General features: G+C 44.1%; 1 protein-coding gene across 9 annotated transcripts in view; it reads left to right on the forward strand.

Annotated features, from left to right (window-relative positions):
- TJP1 (tight junction protein 1) overlaps positions 1-22,460 on the forward strand; it is a 261,027-nt gene that overhangs the window by 228,290 nt on the left and 10,277 nt on the right. For 5 of the 9 annotated variants that reach the window (XM_051822266.2, XM_070053525.1, XM_051822268.2 and 2 more), the window contains 13 exons: positions 1,272-1,422; positions 3,843-3,951; positions 4,877-5,096; positions 6,378-6,562; positions 6,662-6,757; positions 8,958-9,040; positions 9,640-9,850; positions 10,137-10,237; positions 13,376-13,726; positions 14,947-15,819; positions 15,965-16,059; positions 17,133-17,360; positions 21,776-21,942. In XM_051822266.2, coding sequence (XP_051678226.2) covers positions 1,272-1,422; positions 3,843-3,951; positions 4,877-5,096; positions 6,378-6,562; positions 6,662-6,757; positions 8,958-9,040; positions 9,640-9,850; positions 10,137-10,237; positions 13,376-13,726; positions 14,947-15,819; positions 15,965-16,059; positions 17,133-17,360; positions 21,776-21,942 — 2,870 coding nt within the window. Of the gene's footprint in view, positions 1-1,271; positions 1,423-3,842; positions 3,952-4,876; positions 5,097-6,377; positions 6,563-6,661; positions 6,758-8,957; positions 9,041-9,639; positions 9,851-10,136; positions 10,238-13,375; positions 13,727-14,056; positions 14,297-14,946; positions 15,820-15,964; positions 16,060-17,132; positions 17,361-21,775; positions 21,943-22,460 lie in introns of all 9 variants that reach the window. The other 4 variants (XM_051822263.2, XM_051822264.2, XM_051822265.2 and 1 more) reach the window with 1 other exon arrangement.

Raw genomic sequence — 22,460 nt, forward strand, 5'->3', positions numbered from 1 at the left:
TTGCCACTTTCTCACTAACAAGAAAGGAGCAGAAAGGCTGGCATTGTGATACAGCAGGTTAAGCTGACGCCTACAATGCCAGCATCCCATATTGGAGTGCAAATTCAAGTCCTGGCTACTCTTCCAATCCATGTACTACCAATGTGCCTGGGAAAGCAGCAGAAGATGGCCTAAGTACTTGTCCTCTGCCACCCATGTGGGAGACCTGGAACTCATGGCTTCCTGGCACAGACCTGGCTTTTGGGACCATTTGGAGAGTGTACCAGCGGATGGAATATTTCTTTATCTCTCTGTGGCTTTCCATCTGTGTCTCTCTGGTTCTACCTTTAAAAACAACAACAACAACAACAACAACAAAAACTAGGATTGGAAATATCAATAATGTGAAAAAGCTGAATGATTTTTAAGTTTTTATTTTTTTTTAATTGAAAGAAATAGCAGAGAAAGTGAACTATTTAAGACTCCAGCTGCAAAGTTTAAATCCTGCTGTCTGTTGGATATAGAAATCACAATGCATGAAGCCTGGTTTTAACTCTCTGATACTAGTTAAGTTAGCTAATTTTTGCTTTAATTACTACCACTTTAAAACAGGACTATTTAGTTATTAAGTAGAACTTTTGGGATAGAAAAAGTAATTTGTTAGCATCAGCAATGTACTGTATACCCAAGAATCTTTGAGGTCGGGGAAGACATTCTTTCATGAAGTAATTTGATGAATTTATTATGTAAAGCAGCACTTGACTATTAAATTGAGACATTCCAAAATAAAATTAACCAAAAAATAAAGTGCTGTTAAAATCTGATTTTTGAAAGGTAAACTTACTGAGACAGGCAGACAGACAGATCTTGTACCCACTGGTTTGCTCCCCAAATGGCCTGCAAAAGCCAGGGCTGGACCAGGCTAAAGCCAGGAGCCTGGAACTCCATCTGAGTCTCCCACACAGGTGGCAGAGACCCAAGTACGTGGGCCGTCATCTGCTGCTTTCCCAGGCATGTTAGCAGGGAGCTGGATAAAAACTGGAACAACTGGAACTCTGACTGGCGCTCATGAGATGGCTGTCGTTGCAGATGGCAGTGTAACCCTCTGTGCTAGAATACCAGCCCCTGGTTTTAGATTCTTACACTGAATTTTACTCAGTAGATCATTGGCGTGGGGGAAATTTTAGAGATGGTCCTTTGTTTCATTTGGAATATAGTTCTCAGTGTAGTAGTTTGTTGCAACCTTTCAAGCTTCTCTTAACTGTTCGAAATGAAATGTCTGTTTTTGACAGGCCCAGCATGAAATTGGTAAAATTCAGAAAAGGAGATAGCGTGGGTCTGCGGCTGGCTGGTGGAAATGATGTCGGAATATTTGTGGCTGGCGTTCTGGAAGATAGCCCTGCTGCTAAAGAAGGCTTAGAGGAGGGTGATCAGATTCTCAGGGTATGTAAGGAGGTCGGCTTGTGCGGGCATGGAAGTCCTTGAAACTCCAGAAAAGGGCATCACAGCAAACCTGCCGCTGTCGTGAGGTTGTGTGCTGTCTCTTGAACCGGTCAGACTCTGTATTGTGCTGGGTTTGCCACTGCCCATGGCTGAACTTGCTCTTGTTGCTGTTAGGTTGTGTGTTGCTGTACAGTGTAATATTTCAGTGTAGTCACTGGTGTTCATAGAACCAATGAGAAACTCTATACCAAGTGGTCTCTGAAAGTAAAACTAAACGTTCAGACTGCCAAGATTGCCATGGGCTATGGCTAGCCAGTAAGCATCATCAAATGTCCCTCTCCGTGGGAGAGTCTTAAGTGTTCCTCTCCATGGAAATAGATTTTGTAGCAATGCACACAAAAGACCTTCTTTACCCCGGGTGTGATTTGGTGACGAGGTAGCATTTGCATCAGGGAGATGTGTGAGTTGCCCTGAACAGTCAGGACATGATACAGTTAGATGCAGTCTGCCAGTAGTCTTGGGTCTCTTTCCTCTTACTTCCCACTTCCCCTTCCTCTTTCCCCTCTCCCCTCCTGCCCCTCTTTCTTTTCCTGCTTCCCTTTCTTTTCCTTGTGTCTGCCATAAGTATGTTGCCTAATAACACAGTATTATCTTCATCTGTCTCTTCTCTTTTTAAGATATTCAAACCTGACTTGATTTCCAGTAGATAAACTATGTCCCGTTTTCGTCAGAAGGTCAACTCTATTAGAGAGAGGGCGTTCCTGTATTTACTCTGCCCCTCACCTCCAAGTGTCTTTGTCACCCCTGCCGTATGTGTGTCTGCTTTGAGCTCGCTTCCCACCTGTGTCCTGAATTCTGTCTCCTGTCTGCTCAGACCTTGCAGATTCGTTCGTCTTTGTGTCTTTCTGTCTCCTCGCATTCTTCATCTATTTTCCCATTGTCTTATTCCTCCCCACTGCTTTTGACATTGACTGTGTGGTTGAGCCTCACCCCCACCTTCTTTTTAGTCATTAAGTTCATTCAGTTTTAGTCTCTGTCTTCCATCTTAACTAGTACTGAATCTGAATTTTCTTAAGCTGTCTTTGACCTACTGTCAACCGCAGCCCTCATTTTCCTTTATTTCTTAGTATGTTTTCACTGTGTTAAATAACCCTTCTTGAAGTGCCTTCCTCCTTGGAGTTCATAACACTCCATGCTGATACTGCTCTAATCTTTTCTTTTCCCGACTTTACTAATTTTCTGAAACGTGGGGAATTTCGGTAGCTTCCTGTTTCTCTCTTGATGCGGTCTGCATCTCAGGTTTGATATTCAAGTAAGCAGCCTGTTGTCAGCATCTTTCACTCAGGATAGCTTCCCAAGTCCTCTCAAACCAGCCACCTGTGCATGTCAGCAGTTCAGGGCCTCGCCTCTGACCTGCTGGGCCCGTCAGTGTGCTGTGATGCTTCCTGAGGACATGTTCAAAATGTCTGAGCACAATGTATGTCATGTGGGGTACTATATCAGAATTAAACAGTCCTATTTTCTTATCTACTTCATACTTGTTTTGAGGTAATCAGGGAGTACCTCATTTTTTAAAAATGTTTACTCGAGTAGGCATTTGACAAAGAGGTTAAGACACTGCTTGGAATATGACATCCCATTTTGGGGTACCGAGGTTCAAGTCCCAGCTCCTCTGCTTCTAGTCCAGCTTCTTGCTAATGCACACCCTGGTAAGCAACAGGTAATGGCGCAAGTTAGGAGGGTCCTTGCCACCCTAGTAGGAGACTCAGATTGAGTTCTAGGTTCCTGGCTTCAGCCTGACCCAACTCTTGACAGTTATGGTTATTTGGAAAGTGAACCAGTGATGGGAGAGCTCTCTCTTTTTTCCTCTCCCCCTACTGCCTTTCTCATAAAATCAATTTTTAAATGTTTGTTAAAATTCATGTTTGTTTCCTAAAAGCAAGTAGTATTTGTTTTAATGTGAAAATTTTCCAAAAGGTGGAAAAGGAAATCCACCTGTAATCCTGCACACAGTCACTGGTGACATTTTGATAAGCTTCGTTTTGGCACTTAGGAACTACTGATTGAAGTGAGCACTCACAGGCAGACATGGCTACATCGAGACACACAGGTGCTGGCACAGGGACTCCACAGTGCATACTGTCTGTTTTTTAATCTCATTTTTTTTTAGCAACTAGTAAAAAGTAGAACTGTATTGCACATTCATAGTTTATAGTTTAAAAGTTTAAAGCTAGAAACTTTCAGTAACATTTGTCTTTGGGTCTGAATTGATTGGATTTTGCAGTGGGTGATTGCTAATGTCTGGATGCATTGGGGCTTCTCTTAGATGAATTCACACTACCAGTTCTACTTTAAATTAGAATATATTTTTCCTCAAAGGAAAATAACCAAGAATAATGTATGAAATCTTATTTTAATAGGTAAACAATGTGGATTTCACCAATATCATTAGAGAAGAAGCTGTCCTTTTCCTGCTTGACCTCCCTAAAGGAGAAGAAGTGACCATCCTGGCCCAGAAGAAGAAGGATGGTGAGAAACCATCAGAAAGTACAAAAAATTAACCTTTGGGCCTTTGAAGACTTACGGAGGGACTTTCTCAGTTTTCTGAAATGACTCACTCAAAGTTGAGTGATGGATAAATTTGTTACTCTCTTGAGTAAATTTTAAGTCATTTGGGACACAAAATCTTAACACTGCTCATTACCATAGCACATTAATAGTTCCAAATTCATGTATTCCTGTTCAAGTAAAATGCCATCTCACCCTTTCCAAAATTTAAAAACAAATTGATTAACTCAGAACCATACAGAAGTATATATGGACAGCTTCTGTATTTTTTACTGATGTTATCTAAGCAATACACTCAGGTGTTTGTTTGCATTAATTCAGGAGAATGTCTAATTTTTCCTGTGATAAAATGTATACACTCCACTTAGTTGGCACTGTTGACATTTTGAACCAAAAAATTCTGTGTTCTAAGGGCTGCCCTGTGCATTGCAGGGTGTTGGGTAGCATTCCTCACCTCTGCTTAGTAGATGAGGTGCTGTTACACATGCACACACGTCCTTGTCTGAAGATAGTGACAAATGCCGTAGGGAGAAAGCAGCAGTGAGGATAGAATGGCCCTCCTTTGAGAACGGATTTAGTATCTGTCAGATGTTTGTTGCTACATTAGATGATACAAATAGAGAGCAGCGTGTGACTTTGGTCAAGCTGCCTGGCTGTTTCTGCATCGCTTTCCTCGGCTGCCGAGCGGGGGAACTGAGGAGTCGAGTCCCGTCTCGGGCGGTGATGGTGAACGCAGGAGATGCGGTGTTGAATGCAGTGCTGCCAGTAGTCAAAATGCAGCCTTTGTTGTCTTTCTTATCAGTAGTGATTCACGTAATGGATTCTTTCCAGACTAATTTCTTATCCCACTGAGTATTGATAATGTGTTTGTTTTAATTCCTTTTAGTTTATCGTCGCATTGTAGAATCAGATGTTGGAGATTCTTTCTATATTAGAACCCATTTTGAATACGAAAAGGAATCTCCCTATGGACTTAGTTTTAACAAGGGAGAGGTATTTCGTGTTGTGGATACCTTGTACAATGGAAAACTGGGCTCTTGGCTTGCTATTCGAATTGGCAAAAATCATAAGGAGGTGGAACGAGGCATCATCCCTAATAAGAACAGGTATGAATGTTGAGATACTTTTTCTTCTTTTTTTTTTTTTTTTTTTAAGTTTTTGCTTATTTGAAAGGCAGAGTCAGCAGAGGGAGGAGAGAAAGAGAAAGCGAGATATGGTCTGTCTGCTGATTCACTCCCCAAATGTCTGCAATGGCTAGGGCTGGGCCAATGCAAAGCCAGGAGCCCAAGGCTGCTTCTGGGTCTCCCATGTGGAGAAGTTGGGCCGTTCTCCACTGCTTTCCCAGGCATATTGGCAGGGAGCTAGATCAGAAGTGGAGCAGGCCGGCGCCGCAGCTCACTAGGCTAATCCTCCGCCTTGGCGGCGCCAGCACACCGGGTTCTAGTCCCGGTCGGGGCGCCGGATTCTGTCCCGGTTGCCCCTCTTCCAGGCCAGCTCTCTGCTGTGGCCAGGGAGTGCAGTGGAGGATGGCCCTAGTGCTTGGGCCCTGCACCCCATGGGAGACCAGGATAAGTACCCAGCTCCTGCCATCAGATCAGCGCGGTGTGCCGGCCGTGGCGGCCATTGGAGGGTGAACCAATGGTAAAGGAAGACCTTTCTCTCTGTCTCTCTCTCTCTCACTGTCCACTCTGCCTGTCAAAAAAAAAAAAGAAGTGGAGCAGCTGGGAATGGAACCAGCATCCATATGGGATGCTGGCACTGCAGGCAGGGCCTAATCCACTAAGCCACAACGCCAGCCCTGGGATACTTTTTATAGAATGATACTAAGTGATGTCATAAATTTATGTAAAGAATTATTTGTTCATCATATTCACCCAGTTCATAATTGAGTTAGTTTTATAAGCTCTTTATTTTATTGTAACCATTAAGATATAAACCACATAGGGGCCGGCACTGTGGTGCAGCAGGTTAAAGCCCTAGCCTGCCATGCCGGCATCTCATATGGGCGCCATTTCAAGTCCTGGCTGCTCCTCTTCTGATCCAGCTGTCTGCTATGGCTTGAGAAAGCAGTAGAAGATGGCCCAGGTTCTTGGGTCCCTTGCCCTTGTGAGAGACCTGGAAGAGGCTCCTGGCTTTGGATCAGCTCAGTTCTGGCTGCTGCAGTCATTTGGGGAGTGAACCAATGGAATGGAAGACTTCTCTCTCTCTCTCTCTCTCTCTCTCTCTGTCTGCCTCTGCCTCTCTCTCTCTCTCTGTCATTCAAATAAATAAAATAAATCTTAGAAAAAAGTTATAAACTGCATGTGAACTTCTCTGGTATTGTGACATTTCATTTCATTGAGAGTCCTTGTCCATTTTGTTTTTTCTAATACCTTGATTTTTGACAGAGCTGAACAGCTGGCCAGTGTGCAGTATACACTTCCCAAAACTGCGGGGGGCGATCGTGCGGACTTCTGGAGGTTCCGGGGTCTCCGCAGCTCCAAGAGGAATCTTCGGAAAAGCAGAGAGGATTTGTCAGCCCAGCCAGTTCAGACGAAATTTCCAGCTTATGAAAGGGTTGTTCTTCGAGAAGGTAATGTGTTTCTGTAGTCTAACTTAATACCTCTTAATGTCAGTATGTTCAAGAAAGAAGAAGTAAAAACAATAATATTTTTCATGTGAATTTCCCCAGCTGGATTCCTGAGGCCTGTAACCATCTTTGGACCCATAGCCGATGTTGCCAGAGAAAAGCTGGCCAGAGAAGAGCCAGATATTTATCAGATTGCAAGTAAGCAGCTTCAGCACTGACGAGGGCGTGGTGAGGCTTCCTCAGCAGCCCTTCCGGCAGCAGAGCCCGATCCATCACGTGATGCAAACCCAGCTGATCGCACGTGCAAACTAGGTTTTATGAAAGGAATCCAGGTAGCTTAGTATCTGTCTTCTTTGAGTCCGATGACAGCCTTTTGAGTTAAGGAATTAGTGGCTTTTTCTCCAAACCAAACTCCACGTGGATCTTTCTCCTTAATTCTCCTTGTCCACCAAATTTGACGTTGAGCCTTAGTTGCCTGGGAAGCCCTGTCTCGGGTCTCATCCTCTACAGTGATTCGCCCGTCCTTCCTGATCTCTGGGTTTGACGTGACTCCTGAGAGCCCTTCCTTTCTCTTCAGGCTTTCCTGTTACCACAGTTACAGCGTCTTCTCAGTGAGGAATTTCCTGGAAATCAGGCCCTGAAGTTGTAGTTGGAAGCCCACCCCGGCCTGCGGTGGCATATTGCAAGTGTTGACCAGTCGAGAAGGACATGTTGCCAGGATAGGTTGTAGGCATTCTCGACAGCCTTCCCTACTCCTGGGTTCCCCTTCTGCTTATGGATATGAGATCTCCAGCCCAGAGCCCACTGGGCAGTCTGTGTGCAGCACTGTTGCTTGTGGTCTGTGACAGGTCTTGCACCTGCTCAGGTCACCTCCGTGTGCTGTGCAAGCAGCCACAGTTGGTTGCAGTGCTCTGCCGAGACATCATTGGGAGTCTTGGGCAAAAGAAAAATTTGTGCATCCCTTTATTCGTATTTATGAAAGCTTTTTAAAGCTTGTTTATTTGAAAGGCAGTTACAAGAGAGAGAAAGATCTTCCATCTGCTGGCCACAATGACTGAGGCTGAGCCAAGCCAAAGATAGGAGCCTGGAATCCCATCTGGGTCTCCCACGTGAGTGGCAGGGCCCAAACTCTCGAGCCATCCTCCATGGCTTTCCCAGGCACACTAGCAAGGAGCTGGGTCAGAAGTGGAGCAGCTAGGACTCAAACCGGCTCCCATATGGAATGCCAGCATCCCAAGTGGTGGCCCAACCCACTGTGCCACAACACCAACCCCATGGATTTTAAATAGCTAGTTTTTTTCCAGAACATTCAAGTCATTCACACACACACACACACACACACACTTATTATTTTTAGTAAAGATTTATTTTATTTATTTGAAAGGCTGAGTTACAGAGAGAAAGAAGGAGTGACAGAGATCTTCCATCCACTGATTCACCCCTCAAATGGCAGCAGTGGCTGCGACTTGGCCAGGCCAAAGCCAGGAGCCAGGAGCTTCTTCTGGATCTCCCACATGGGTGGTAGGGGCCCAAGGACCTTGGCCATCTTCTGCTTTCCCAGAAGCATTAGCTGGGAGCTGGATTGGAAGTGGAGCTGCTGGGACTTGAACCAGTGTCCACAGGGGAATGCTGGCACTGTAGGCGGTGGCTTGACCTGCTATGTTGTAGTGCTGTTCCTGGGAAAATATTTTGTTTAATGAGAGCAGTATGATATGGAGAGCCATATTTTTTAAGTATTTCTGCCAAACACTGGATTTATTATAATTTCAGTTTCTTGACTTTAATTGAAGCAAGTCTATCAATACTATTTTTACACATTTCTTTCCTCTTTTAAAAAAAACTTCTTTATCTCATTTTCACTCGGGATAATTGCTATATTTGACAGTTTCCCTTGACCAAGTTACAGTCAAATAATTTTTACTCAGGTCCCACTTTCTGATTGATTTTTTTTAAGATTTCATGTTTATTGTGGGTTTTTTGTATTAATTTTGATATTTTGAAAATACTGTATCAAAATATTTGATGACTGAGGTTTTGTAAGACAACTCTTTGATTTTATACTCCAAGCAAGTACCTCTCCTGCTTTTCCCAGTCGTGGCCCTGTTAAGCACTGATCTGCCCCACTGATTCGGAGGAGGGAAAAGGGGAGTCCATGTGCTCGGCGGAGGATGTTTGCACGTTTGGAGACTTCGTGGCTGTCACAATGAACAAGGGATGGAGGGGGGAGGGGCTTGGGCTGCTCCTGCCCTTTACTGCACAGGGTCTAGAGTGACGCTCGCCAAGCAGGCCACAGTGTGCAGGATAGCCACCCCAGCAGTGCCCCAGCAGTAGTTGGGAAGCTCTTATCTAACCAGTGGAAATTTGGTGTTTTGTTTTTGTCCTGACTTTTCACAAACAGAAAGTGAACCGCGAGATGCTGGAACTGACCAACGTAGCTCTGGCATTATTCGACTTCATACAATAAAGCAAATAATAGATCAAGTAAGTTATTAAAAGTTGGCCTTTTTCACTATAAATAATTGTATTTTTTGAGTGAGATGAGATTTGGTTCATTTGAAAGTAGAAAATAGTTTTCCTAAGATTATTACTGATAAAAGAAAAGTAAGCACTTGGTGAAGAGCATACTAATAAGCATTTTCAAGGGAATAGTTATTACAGGCATCAAAACATGATCTTTCATTGTCACATAAAAGTATATGATGTTCAGATATAATCAGCAGACTGTTGATACTACAATGTGCAATTCAAGCTCACTTGATAATAATATGCATGCATACAGAATGTCAGGAACGTTAAATTGTATTACTTACCCTCACTGTAACTGAAAACAGGTAATGCTGTCGGCTTGCAAGTACTGGGGCAAAGTCTGGAAAGTGAGCCAGTTAAAACTTTTCTCAATTGGGCTACAAATTGCATTGAAATAACTTGGTTGCAGATTTTTGAACGTGCATCTGAGACAAACTAGAGCACAGAGATGCATCACCGTGGAAATGTAGCATAGGCTGTGACGCTCCCGAAGATGGTGATCCTTCACTAACAGTGTCTTGTATCTTTGTACATGTCTTTTTTTCTGTTTCCAGGACAAGCATGCCTTATTGGACGTAACACCAAATGCAGTAGATCGTCTTAATTATGCCCAGTGGTATCCAATTGTTGTTTTCCTTAACCCTGATTCTAAGCAAGGTGTGAAAACAATGAGAATGAGGTTATGTCCAGAATCTCGGAAAAGTGCCAGGAAGTTATATGAGCGCTCTCACAAACTCCGTAAAAACAATCACCATCTTTTCACAAGTGAGTATGTTAAAGCCTTCTTTCAGCTTAAGATGTCGGCAGCAGTGTGTGGGCCGGAATGTTGTGACTGGCCAGCACCAGCATGCGCGTGACCTGTGACCTTTGGAAAGTGGCCTGTTCTAGCAGCCACTGCTACTTGGTTGAAAGGAAATGGAAGTTTCAAATGTTTGTTCCCTCAAACACCATGTTTTCAGTAATGATGACTGAGCGCTATAAGGGTTGAATGCGTTCTCCTGACTTCTGGCAGTGTTCTAAGCTTGAAACTAAATTGTTCCCTTACTTTCAGCTACAATTAACTTAAATTCAATGAACGATGGCTGGTATGGTGCGTTGAAGGAAGCAATCCAGCAACAGCAGAACCAGCTGGTATGGGTTTCTGAGGGAAAGGTAAGACGCTTCCTTCTACTTTTTGTCTCTTTCAGTAAGTTGTATAGCTAATCTGGGACACCTGGGAGTTAGCATTGTTTTCTTCATGGACCAACATTTATGTTGGAAAATTTTAGGTTTTTATATGAAAGACTTTTAGAATTTGCTTTTGATAGTAAGAGATTCTTATATGTCCTTACCTATTGAATTGCCACTCCATGGGATTTTTCTCTAAAAGAATTCTCAGGTTATAGTGAAAAATAGGTTGAGTACTGACTCCCATCTGCCTGAGGAACGATGACTTTGAACCTGGCTCCATTTCTCCCTCGGAAGATGAGGGCATTTGAACGGCCTGGTGCTCAGCGCTCAGTGGTTCCAGACTTGGGGAAGGCGAGCAGTGCTGGGCACTCCCAGCCGGCCCCTCTGCGAGCCTTACAGTAGCCACTCGCGTACAGAGGCTCTGAGGAGTCTTGGGAGTAAAGACGTCTGCTTTGTTTCAGCGCATTTTTACCTAGAGATTTTTTCCCCTCTCAGCACCTGTTAACATTCCTACAACATGCTGAGAACATTGAACCAAGCAGTATGCCCTTTCCAGTTCAGAACTTTGATTTGTATATACAGCCAAATGGCCAGCTGGAAACTGACGACTCTCTGCGCTCAGCTTTGATGGTTTTACAGTAATCTTGGATTGGAGATCATTGTCTCGGAGTATGCTGTTGAAAGAAGCTCTTCTTTTGTTTATGATGTCTCTTACCGTTTTCAGATCAGTACAACATGAATAAGTTTTGGCTGTTAGGAAAGTTCAAGAATATCTCTGGCTTTTTATTTTGTTTTTGTATTTCCTTGTTGGCTTGGTTATGCTGTGTTTTGCCCCTGCATGGCCCCACTCCCTCCGCCTGGCTGTGGTCACAGATGCTCTGGCAGTGCATGCTGCATGTGTAGGACCACCGTCCCCCACCCAGAAACGCACAGCGTCTGCAAGAAGAGCTGGTAGGCCTGTACATCCAGAAGTAGTGCCTGCCGTCCTCACTGAAAGCAATACGTCAGAGCCTCAGTGTTTCTCATCATGTCCAAGTGTGGGGGGTAGACCATGCATACGGGGTCCTGAGACCACTCTCAGTAACTTATATGCTAGCTGGGGCAGTTACAGAAAGATCAAGGTGGAAAAAACCCGCGACACCTCTTTACAGCAGCACACTAGTTCACCGATTCCTCTTTGGAAGCATTTGGTGCAGAGGATTGTAGTCCTCTTCATACTGATCCTTTGCCACTGCACAGGGCTGTTAGCATCCTTTGGTGAGTAGAAGGCTCAGCTTGCACTAGTGGATTGTTAAAAGAAGAAGTCTACAGATACCTTCCCCATTGCACAAGTGCACTTCTGTCTGAGAATTGTGTTATTTTTAATCCACAAGTCCTAACTTTCTCTGTAGTTTCTTTGTGGTATGATATGTTTTCTTTATTCGCTTGTTTATAAAATAAAACTCCCCCAGATTTTTAATGTGAGAAAAATAGACATTTACTATTAGATGTTTTATGTAAGCCAGAAAAAGTTATTACAACTCGGGCTTCATTTCCCTGCCCCCTTCCTTTGAAATACGTTTTACCGGGCTAGATACGAAAGGGAAGCCACTCCCTTCACATCGCTTTCCTGACCTCACTTTGACCTAGCTGCTAGGAAGAGTTTCTTTTTTGCAAGATCCAACACAGTCTTCTATGTTCCCTGTTAAACTACAAAAGTCATCTTGAGGCTTTCTTAACATGCAGACATACAATTTCTTGATTTTCAGAGCAACTCTGGGTTCTTGCTCACGTCTGTGTTTTACACAAGGTGTGCTGGTGATGTCCACGTGCTTCTTCCCTGGGCCTCCTTTGTTTCCTGGCTAGTGCTGGCTTTCAGCCTTCTAATACTCTGACAAGTCAAAGGCTGCAGCAGATAGCAAGAAGGCTGCTCTCCTGCAGGAGTCTTTACAGAATGTAGAAGCCAGTGAGACTTCAAGCAGAGAGATTCGCTCCAACAGGGTGGGCGCTGGAATTCTCATGTGCGCCAGCGTGGCAGGTGCTCTGTTGAACGTGGAGCACAGGGAGGCTGACGGGGTCCAGTCTTTCTTATCAGGAGGGCAGTGCTCAGCTCAGGCTCTGAAGAGCCAAGCATGAAGCTGCATGCAAAGCTCCATTCAGGCAGCTTAACTCCAAGACCATGTTCCTGCGTGGCAGGCATGCCAGGCACACCACGCCTTCCAGTTAAAGCTAGTGCGTCTTCCAGGTGAACAAGAGCCTTAAGGCAGCCCTCCAGTCTGTGCTGAAATGGAAAAAGTACTTTCTGATTTCTCAGCTCCTGTGACTAACCGGGGACAGTATCTTAGCAAGGTCTTCAGGAACTGCTGTTGAATTTCATACCAGTTTCAGATTAGTCTCAAATCAGTTTTCAGCCTGTTGATTGCAACGGTATGGTTTCCGTTTCTGCAAATACTTCTGACTTTCTGATCTGCTCAGAAGATAATCCATATAGACTGTTAGAAACTGAGCTCTTAATTGCTTGCAGAAGAGGATTACTGCGTTTCTGTCTCTCCATCCATCAGGTACTGCTTCTGTGAAAAGTAATACAATTTTTCTTAAGGCAGCCACCACCTAGAAGATGATTTTTCTGTTGTGTTTCATAAAAGCATTTAGGGTCAGATATCAACTTGTATAAAGTTGTTTTCTAAATAAAATGTAGAAGCCCTTATTCAGCTTGAGCTGTGGGGTTTATTTTCCTAGTTATTCTCATGTGCGCTGTTCTGTCAATGTGTCCTTGTTTGTGCGAGCTTCATTGGGCAGCATTCTCCTTCTTCACCTTGCTTAGCGCTGACAGGCTAGTTAGCGACTGGATGTAAAAGCCTGAGCAGAGCCGTGCTTCCTTCCTCTGAGGCTGGGTCTCAGACCAGTTTTGTGGCCAGGCAGCCAGTGTTCCGTTCATCCGAGTCCTTCAGCTCTGGGGGATGCTCTGTGTGTCTGCATGTGTGCTTGTTCAATCTTCTTGACCTTTGCTCACCAGAAGTTTCAAGAAATAGATGTGATTTCTCCAAAGAAAAATGTCCTTTTCAGTCTCCTTTGTAAAGTAAAGGCCATCTCTTAAAGAACTACTGAATAAAATTTTTAATTTACTTTTATTTGACCCAGGCGGATGGTGCTACAAGTGATGACCTTGATTTGCATGATGATCGTCTGTCCTACCTGTCAGCCCCAGGTAGTGAATACTCAATGTATAGCACGGACAGTAGACACACTTCTGACTATGAAGACACAGATACAGAAGGCGGGGCCTACACTGATCAAGAACTAGATGAAACTCTTAATGATGAGGTTGGGACTCCACCGGAGTCTGCCATTACACGGTCCTCTGAGCCTGTAAGAGAGGACTCCTCTGGGATGCATCATGAAAACCAAACATATCCTCCCTACTCACCACAAGCGCAGCCACAGCCAGTTCCTAGAATAGACTCCCCGGGATTTAAGACAGCCTCTCAACAGGTAAGCAGCAGCGTTCAACGTTTTGTAGTTAGAAGTAAATTATTAAATTTTAGGATGCGGTGATTGAATTAAAGAATCTATTTTGTCCTATCTCCAGATTGAGAGTTACCTTTAATTTCAGTTTGAAAGTTCCTAGGGCTTAATTCTGAATTTTGTGTGTTCGTCTTACACAGCAGCATACTGGATTTTTGGGGGAAAAAAATTCAGGACATGAGAGCATAGTTTTGTTGTTCACACTTAAAATGTATGTCTGCCAGTCAATATAAACTGAAGTGAGAAGATAGCAGTAAACAGAAACACCATATTTAAAATATTTTAAACACTTCACAGAAAGCAGAAGCCTCATCTCCAGTCCCTTACCTTTCGCCTGAAACAAACCCAGCATCATCAACCTCTGCTGTTAATCATAATGTAAATTTAACTAATGTCAGACTGGAGGAGCCCACCCCAGCTCCTCCCACCTCTCACTCACCACAAGCTGATTCTTTAAGAACACCCAGCACTGAGGCAGCTCACATAATGCTAAGAGATCAAGACCCATCATTGTCGCCGCATGTAGATCCAGCAAAGGTACCCGTGCTGCCGTGTTGCACTGACTTGCTGCTCTCCATCAGTCTAGCACATAATCATTTTTGCTTTGCCCTTTAAGTTTTCCCTTTGCTTTTTTTTACTGTGGGCTTATGTACCATAATGCTTTCAGATCAGTACAAATCATTTCATTTTTGTAGCTTGCATGGCTTCCAGTGGTATACTGATTATTTAAGAACAGGCCTTATAATCAAGATTTATGTTTAATATTTTATTTTTATTTTTGCTTTTCAGAATCTTCCAGAATTCTTTAATATGTACTTGAGACCCATCATAATTGTTTTTATGTTTATATAAATTTTGGTGTCCATAATTTTCTTTAGATTTTTGCTTTCAGTGTCAAAATCAAGTGGAATTGTTAGCACATTGATTTTCTACTAAATTTAACAATTATCTTTAACTCACTTTTCATGTAGCACATGCTAAAACATAAAAACCCTACCTGCATTATAGATTTCCAGCTTTTCCTTAAACTAGCTTTCTCCACTAATCTTGTCTATCCTGGTAATAAATGGTAGAGCATACCATTTTCACACATTAAATCACAGTATAATCCTTGTAAATCATTGTCTGATATAATGGACTGGAAATACAAACAAACTTGTGTCCTCAAGTGTGAATTTTTGATGCAGGTCTATAGAAAGGATCCGTATCCTGAGGAAGTGATGAGACAGAATCCAGCTTTGAAACAGCCAGCTGTTGGTCACCCAGGGCAGAGGCCTGAGAAAGAGCCCAGTCTGACCTATGAGCCCCAGCTTCCCTACATGGAGAAACAAGCCAGCAGAGACCTCGAGCAGCCCACATACAGATACGAGTCCTCCGGCTACACAGACCCGTTTTCTCGAAACTATGACCATCGCCTGCGATACGAGGACCGCATGCCTGCATATGAAGAACAGTGGTCGTACTACGATGACAAACAGCCCTACCAGCCTCGGCCGCCTTTCGATAGTCAGCACCCTCGAGACCTTGACCCTAGACAGCACCCTGACGAGCCCTCAGAACGAGGCTATTTCCCACGTTTTGAAGAGCCAGCCCCCCTGTCTTATGACAGTCGGCCACGCTACGAACAGCCGCCCAGAACCTCCACCCTGCGGCATGAAGAGCAGCCAGCTCCGGGCTATGATGTGCACAACAGACAGAGACCAGAAGCGCAGCCCTATCCTGCAGCAGCCCCTAAGTCGGCGGAGCCCAAGCAGTACTTTGACCAGTACGGGCGAAGCTACGAGCAAATCCCGCCTCAAGGGTTTGCCTCCAGAACAGGCCACTACGAACCTCTCCACAGCGCCGCAGTCGTCCCTCCGCTCATACCTTCCTCTCAGCATAAGCCAGAAGTCCTGCCTTCCAGCACCAAGCCACTGCCCCCACCTCCAGCCCTAACCGAGGAGGACGAGGACCCAGCGATGAAACCACAGTCTGTGCTCACCCGAGTGAAAATGTTTGAAAACAAAAGGTCTGCATCCCTGGAGAACAAGAAGGAGGTGAATGACACGGCCAGTTTTAAGGTACATATGTCCCTCTGTCTTCCCACGCTGGGTCCACAGGCACCCCGAGTGGAAAACAGTTCTGCCTAGCTCTCCCCTCCCCGTCGCGTGGAGTCTCTGTGGCAATTATCTGTTCTTCGGGCATGTTTATCTTCTTTTCCTGCAGCCTCCAGAAGCATCCAAACTTCCAGGTGCTCCCGTCACTGGGCCTAAATCCACCCCTCAGAGCCAGTTCAGTGAACATGACAAAACTTTGTACAGGTGAGCATTTGACCTTCTTCGTCAATGAGAAAACCTTTCACTGTTAGAGCAGAGCTGTGAAGAAGGAGAGAGGACCTCCTTGTTCTTAAGTGACATCAGCCAGCTCTCTGAGCTGAGACAGTGATCCTGGAGAAAGCTGAGAGCTTCCTCATCCCTTCTGGGACAAATCTGTGTTTTACTTTTAGGAGACAGAAAATCTTTGAATCTCTTCAAAATAAGTTTTTCTAGAAAATGATGAAAAATTTCAAAGCCCTAACATTTGTACTCTTTTTCAGTTTTAAAAGTGCTGTCAGACATGTGAACTCCTAGTCTGTAGGGGTAAGGAAACAGGATGAGACTGGTTAAGATAACTAAAATTAACCCTCTAGTGAGCATGCCTAGTGTGCTCGCCCTTGGGCTGAGCACACCAGCACACGTGGGAACCCTGCTGGTTTCTGCCCTTTGGTTTTGAGAGACAGGTGCTGAGGCTGCGAGGGATTAAGTAGCTTATAGGACCAGTTAGGGCTGAGAGGGAAACGTGGCTAGCTGCTCTCAGCCTGTGCTCTGAACCCTGGCCCTGCTCATGCTAACAGTTGATGGGCTGAACTTGAATGCAGTTCCTCTAGCTAACTAATGTGTTTTATTTTCTGAATATGTGTCTGCTTAGAGTAACAAGGAGCTACTGTCTAACGTAGCGGTTTGCTTCATGACTCACTTTCTTCCCCACGTGCTTTCCGTGCCCTCCAGAATGTTGGGTGGTAAAGCCATTTGCTCATGAGACTCATTTATTGATCCTGAATTAAAGGTCTTAAAAATCTCTCAACATCTGTCGCTTGTTGTCAGCATTGGTCTGTGTATCTTAGAAAACCTTTTTCTCTTGGTTACATTTCCCTTCCTCACTAACTGCTTCAGAAATGCTGTGAGCTGTTACGAGACTCACAGCCAGGAGGAAGCTGTGAGGATGTGGGCTCTGTGTCTCCAGTGGACTGTTTGCTGAGTGCTGTTGCTGACATGAAGATAAGATCAGTGTAGTCCATTCTGCTTCTAAAAGTAACATCTAAAAAGTTGTCTCCCTGTCTTTCATTATCTGTCAGGATCCCAGAGCCTCAAAAACCGCAAATGAAGCCTCCTGAAGATATTGTCCGGTCAAATCATTACGATCCGGAAGAAGATGAAGAGTATTACCGAAAGCAGCTCTCGTACTTTGACCGGAGAAGTTTCGAGAACAAGCCTGCGGCACACATTCCTGCCAGCCATCTCTCAGAGCCTGCCAAGCCGGCTCATTCTCAGAACCAACCAAATTTTTCTAGTTATTCTTCAAAGTAAGTTCCTTCACCAAAATCGTAAAAATATTTTCAGTAATATTCTTCAAAATAAGATTAGGGTGAAGTATGAGGATTCTGCTGCATGAAATGGAGTTAATCACTTGCAGTTCAGGACATTTTGAAGGAAAGTAATTGAGTGTACACGTGATTTCTGAAGGCTGCAGTGTCTGTGCACTGTCCACACTTCGTGGTTGTGGGTGTATGCTGATGTTTTGTTCTTCCCGAGTTCCTGCGCTAGAGAAGATGCTGGAGTCCAGGGCCCTTGGAAGGGAGCTCCTTGGAGAAGGTGGCCTCGGGGGCCCCGAGTCGCTCCTCATCTGCACATACACGCCCTGATGCTTCTCTGCCTTCTTTTCGATTCGTTCAGTATAAAAATAGAGATGTTAGGGGACACTGGAGGGAAATACTGAAGGATTTTTTTCCCTCAAGGCGGGAAAGAACTTGTCTGTTTTTATTATTGGAGCTCGAGGGCACTTTCGAAATTTGTCAGTGAGGAAGTCAGAATTGGAGGAGGTAAGATGGCAAAGCAGCGTTGAGACTGAACTCTAAGTGTATGCTGCTTCCTTTCGTTGGGGATTTTGTTGGTGCTATTCCTTCGTGTGCCTTGTGTCTCCATCTGGTGTGCTGCCCTGGGTGAACGCTGACTGGTAGAGAATTTGGAGAGTTGGTATAAAACCACATGGGCACAAGTGGATTCATACTTCAACCAGACAAAACCCACAAGAACAAAAACAGTGTGGATTTGTAAAAAGGACTTTGTTTACACAGTCCCAGAAGCCAGCTGAGTCCTTAGCCAGAAGACCCGTGGCCAGGCAGGGAAGACCCGGAGCTGCTGGGGAGAGAGTCTCCGAGCTCAGGGCAGGCCCATTGTACCCTCTCCCTTCCGATCAGCGTGTGAGCTGATCAGAGGTGGTGCATCTGAGCAGCCCCTCACAGCAGCACGGGGATGCTGGGCTCCCACCCAGCAGGTGGACACATCTGAGCTGTCACATGTCAGTTTTGTGGCCAAGATTAAAAGCGTTCAGGTTTTTACTTAGTTGCTTTGGATTGTCTGAAGCCAACTATCATTTGTCATTTACTAATGAGTGAACATTCTTTTAAGATGCACTACAAAACATTTAACATTAAAAATTTTTTTTTTAATTTACCACCGTTTTTTCTAAGACGTCATTTGAAGTGAAGACTTTTGGGTATTTTTCCATTGTCATCAGTTTAAATCTTAATGGCTACAGAAGAAAGCAGTTTATGAGAAACAAAAATACATTCTTTGAATGCTGCCGTGGGAATTGTGTTAAATGCAAATAGTGTCTTACATTAGTGTCGGGAGCCTGAACTTCCCTGCATGGCTCCGGGGGTAGCCAGGAGCATTCAGGCTAGTGAGGCACTGAGGCCTAGAGCTCTCCTTCGCTCTGCTAAGGGAAAAGGCCATAGCCTATAGAAATCGTTTTCAGCCATTAAACAGATTTGTAAGTCAGCCTAGGGGTGTAGTATAAAGAGAAGTTTATTCTTTCACAACCTAATAAATGGGATGAAACCTTAAAAGCATACATTTAGGTCTAAAAAGTAAATAAAAGGTATTCAGAATTGTATGTGTAATTGTATGTTGGCAATTTTTTAAGTATTTATATAGGTATTGGATGGTTCAAGAATCTGGAAGGAGGGGCGGGCACGTGGCACAGCAGTTAAGCTCTGATGGGGTGCCCTCCTCCCGTGCTGGAGTGCCTGAATTGCCTCGTCCCAGCTCCGCTTCCTATACAGCATCCTTCTGATGTGCACCCTGGGAGGCTGGAGTAGTTGGGCCCCTGCTGCTCACATGGGAGACCCGGATGGAGTTCTGGGCTCCAGGCTTTGACCTGACCCATACCTGGCTGTGGCCAGCATTTGGGGAGTGAACCAATGAGTAGGAGCTCTCTTTCTAGCTGCCTCTCTCTCTCTCTTTCTCTTGCTCTTTTGCTCTGCCTTTCAAATAAATAAACTTTTAAAAAAATATTTTAAAAGTTAATTAAGGATTATAGAAGATGACTAAGAGGGAAGTCATTTTTAAGCTGTTCTACTGTCTTGTCCAATTAATACAAGTGGCAAATGGTTGAAATGTGGAACCCTCTGCCTACATTTCAAAACCATTTACTGTTTGTTGTGAGTTAACTGCCTTTAGGCCTTTAAAGCAAAATTATCTTCTTGATGATAGGAGCTTAAGTTCCACTTAAAAACACATTACAGAAATGGTGAGAATTAGCAAGGGGGTATCTTTGTTAGCATAGGCCAAATGCCCCAGAAAGCAAGAGCTCCAGAGAGCTGCAGTCGTCTTGGGAAGGATAAGAGATACTTCAGAAACTCACCTGCAAAGTAAGTTAGAAGTTTCCAGAATTCTAAGACAGGGAGGAAAGAGGAATCTTTCTGTGGGCCTGTTCGCATATCCCAGTCCAGAGACTGAGTCTGCTTCTTCAGGACACCTCGAGGTTTTATTTTATTTATTTATTTTGTCAACAGAGGATGTACCTTTCAAGACAACTCTGTGAGACTTCCAGCCTCAAAATAATGGTGGTGAGGTTTAGCTTTTTTAAAGCTGCATTTAAGAGATTGTTACTAGGCTGCTTTTTGTGTGCATGTGACGTTTAATAGACGAGCAGTTAGAGTCCAGCTTGGTAGCCTTGCAAGTAAGGCTTCAGCCACCACTTAGCTCACAACTGGAAACAGAGGAGGCTGGTGAGAGAGGGTGTGTTACTCAGGGTGCTGTGTTAGAGACACGTGTCTGACAGCGACAAGTTCATCTTGCCCTACTAGGGGAACCGCTTCACTGTCCTGCTCTATCACTTCGTCACATTTTTGCTTCAACAGCTTCTTTGCCCAGCCCTTTCCCTTTATTGGGGTGTTTCACTCTCATTTATTTAGAACTTAGAGGTTCTGCTCGGCTAACCACTCCGGGATTGGGTTCATGTCTTTCCTCACTGTGAGCAGCTGCAGCAGAAGTGGGCAGAGGCGGGAGAGGAGTGATGCTCAACACACGTTGCTATTCCCACTGACACCATCGGAGTGGGGAGGCTGAGCAGGCGGGCGGGGCGTAACTGAGTCACTGCATTTAAATACGCTGGTAATCTGGGATAAATGAGAGTAGCAGTAGGTTCTTTCGTAGACCAAATTATGCTGAAATGGTGGATGTTGGTTGACGTTTTGAAAAGGCATTTGAGTTCCATTTGCTACAAATTTACTTAGTTAGATTGACCATTTTCTTTCATTTTTCTATTGCGCTTGCTTTGCCATCACCTAGATATCTTGGCTCTTACGCTAGCTATGACTACTTGAAAAGGAGCATCAAGTGGTAAGACTGGCATCAATGTGAGGCTGTTCCATGAAGCGTCCCTCACTGTGTCATTGGCATTTATGTGCACTTTCAGTTCTTAACACCATCTTCAAGCATTTTAAGTAAATGCACAAAAGCAAGGAAACAGCATAGTTTAAAGTGAATCATAAGACTCTTCAGTGGATGTCTTCTGTGAAACGAACATGCATTCCGGTGTATATGCTGTTGTTGGTGCACATAGAGCCAGTGCAGCTTTGGCACTCTGCAGTAAGGTTTAGATGGCAATGTTGCAATTATGGGTCTATTTAAAACATTTCTTTTGTGTGAATTTTGTGTTATCTATTAATAATTGGCAATCCGAAAAAATAAGGATACATGGCACAATTCAACTTAAATAAGCCTTGTCAAATAAAGAAATATCTGCTACACTAGCAGTCACTAAAGAAACAAAAAAGAGGTGGTAAATCAAGGGCAAGTTTTAAAGTGAAACCTGTCCAGGTTTTTAGTTTTACTGGAACACAGCTGTGCCCGTTTGTTTGCTGTCTGACTGCTGAATAGTCGTGACAGAGGCTTTATGGCCCAAAAAGCCAACAGCACTTACTGTCTGGCTCTTCAATGAAGAATTTCCCAACCCTTTGATGTGTGTTGTCACTTTTTCGGTACTCTGAGTGTGCCACATGCCAAGGCTTCGTAACTTAGATACAAAATTGGAAGTGAGTCTAAGGAAGATTTGTGCCAGGATATATTTTTTCAAAAAATATTTGAAGACTTTCTTTAAACCTATCTATCAATACTAATTTTTTTGTAAATTGACACAAATATTAAAAGTATACCCAAAATTTCATCTGCCTTTTGATTGCTATCTTCTGGATGTTGTACTAATACTCTTCGAGTTATCTGTGCTGTCTTGACATTTCTTGTGCTGGTGAATGGTTGAATTTGTTTGTATATTTTAGTAGAGTGGCTACCCACATTCAAGAGAAGAGATTGGGAGATGTCTGGGTTTTTGGTTTTTCTTTTGAAAATGAAGGGTACTTGGAAGAATGAGAACATGTTTGGTAACTGGGAGTCCATTTTCAGGTATTGTCATTTTCTTCATTTTTTTTAACAGGGGGAAAGCTGAAGCTGATGCTCTGGACCGATCGTTTGGTGAGAAGCGCTATGAGCCAGTGCAGCCCACCCCTCCCCCTCCCCCACTGCCCTCGCAGTACTCGCAGGCGGCCCAGCCTGGCGCCAGCTCTTCTCTCCACATGCACTCGAAGGGGATACATGGTGAAGGTAGGCAGCGCACACATTGTTAAAGTGGCGTAGTATTATTTAAGAGGTTAAGTTCCTCATTTCTAAGCACGTGGTTCTTATTTAAAAAATCCATAACTGGTGGTGGGCATTTAGCCTAACAGTTAAGACGCTGATTGGAATCTGCTAATGCAGATTGTGCAAGGCAGCAGTGGTAGCTCATGTCCCTGTGTTCCTGCTGTCACATGGGAGACCTGGATTCAGTTCCCAGCCTCCAGCTTTGGCCCTGGTCCAGCCACAGCCGCTGCAGGTATTTTGGGAGAGAACATGTGTATATGGGAGTGCGTACTAGTTCTTGCTCTGTCTGCCTCGCAGATTTACAACAAAACACGTAATAACTATCTCCTTTTGGCTGGGAACGTAAAAACTAAAGATTTTGTTAAAAGTGTGTCTCCTCTGTTTTTGTGACTATGACCAACATGTTGGGCAAAGCTTTTAGCTAAATATAAGGATAATTCCAGAAGTCCATGGAATATGTATATGATGAAGGAACTACATGG

This window comes from Oryctolagus cuniculus, chromosome 12 (genome assembly GCF_964237555.1).
Source record: "Oryctolagus cuniculus chromosome 12, mOryCun1.1, whole genome shotgun sequence".
Lineage (NCBI taxonomy): Eukaryota > Metazoa > Chordata > Mammalia > Lagomorpha > Leporidae > Oryctolagus > Oryctolagus cuniculus.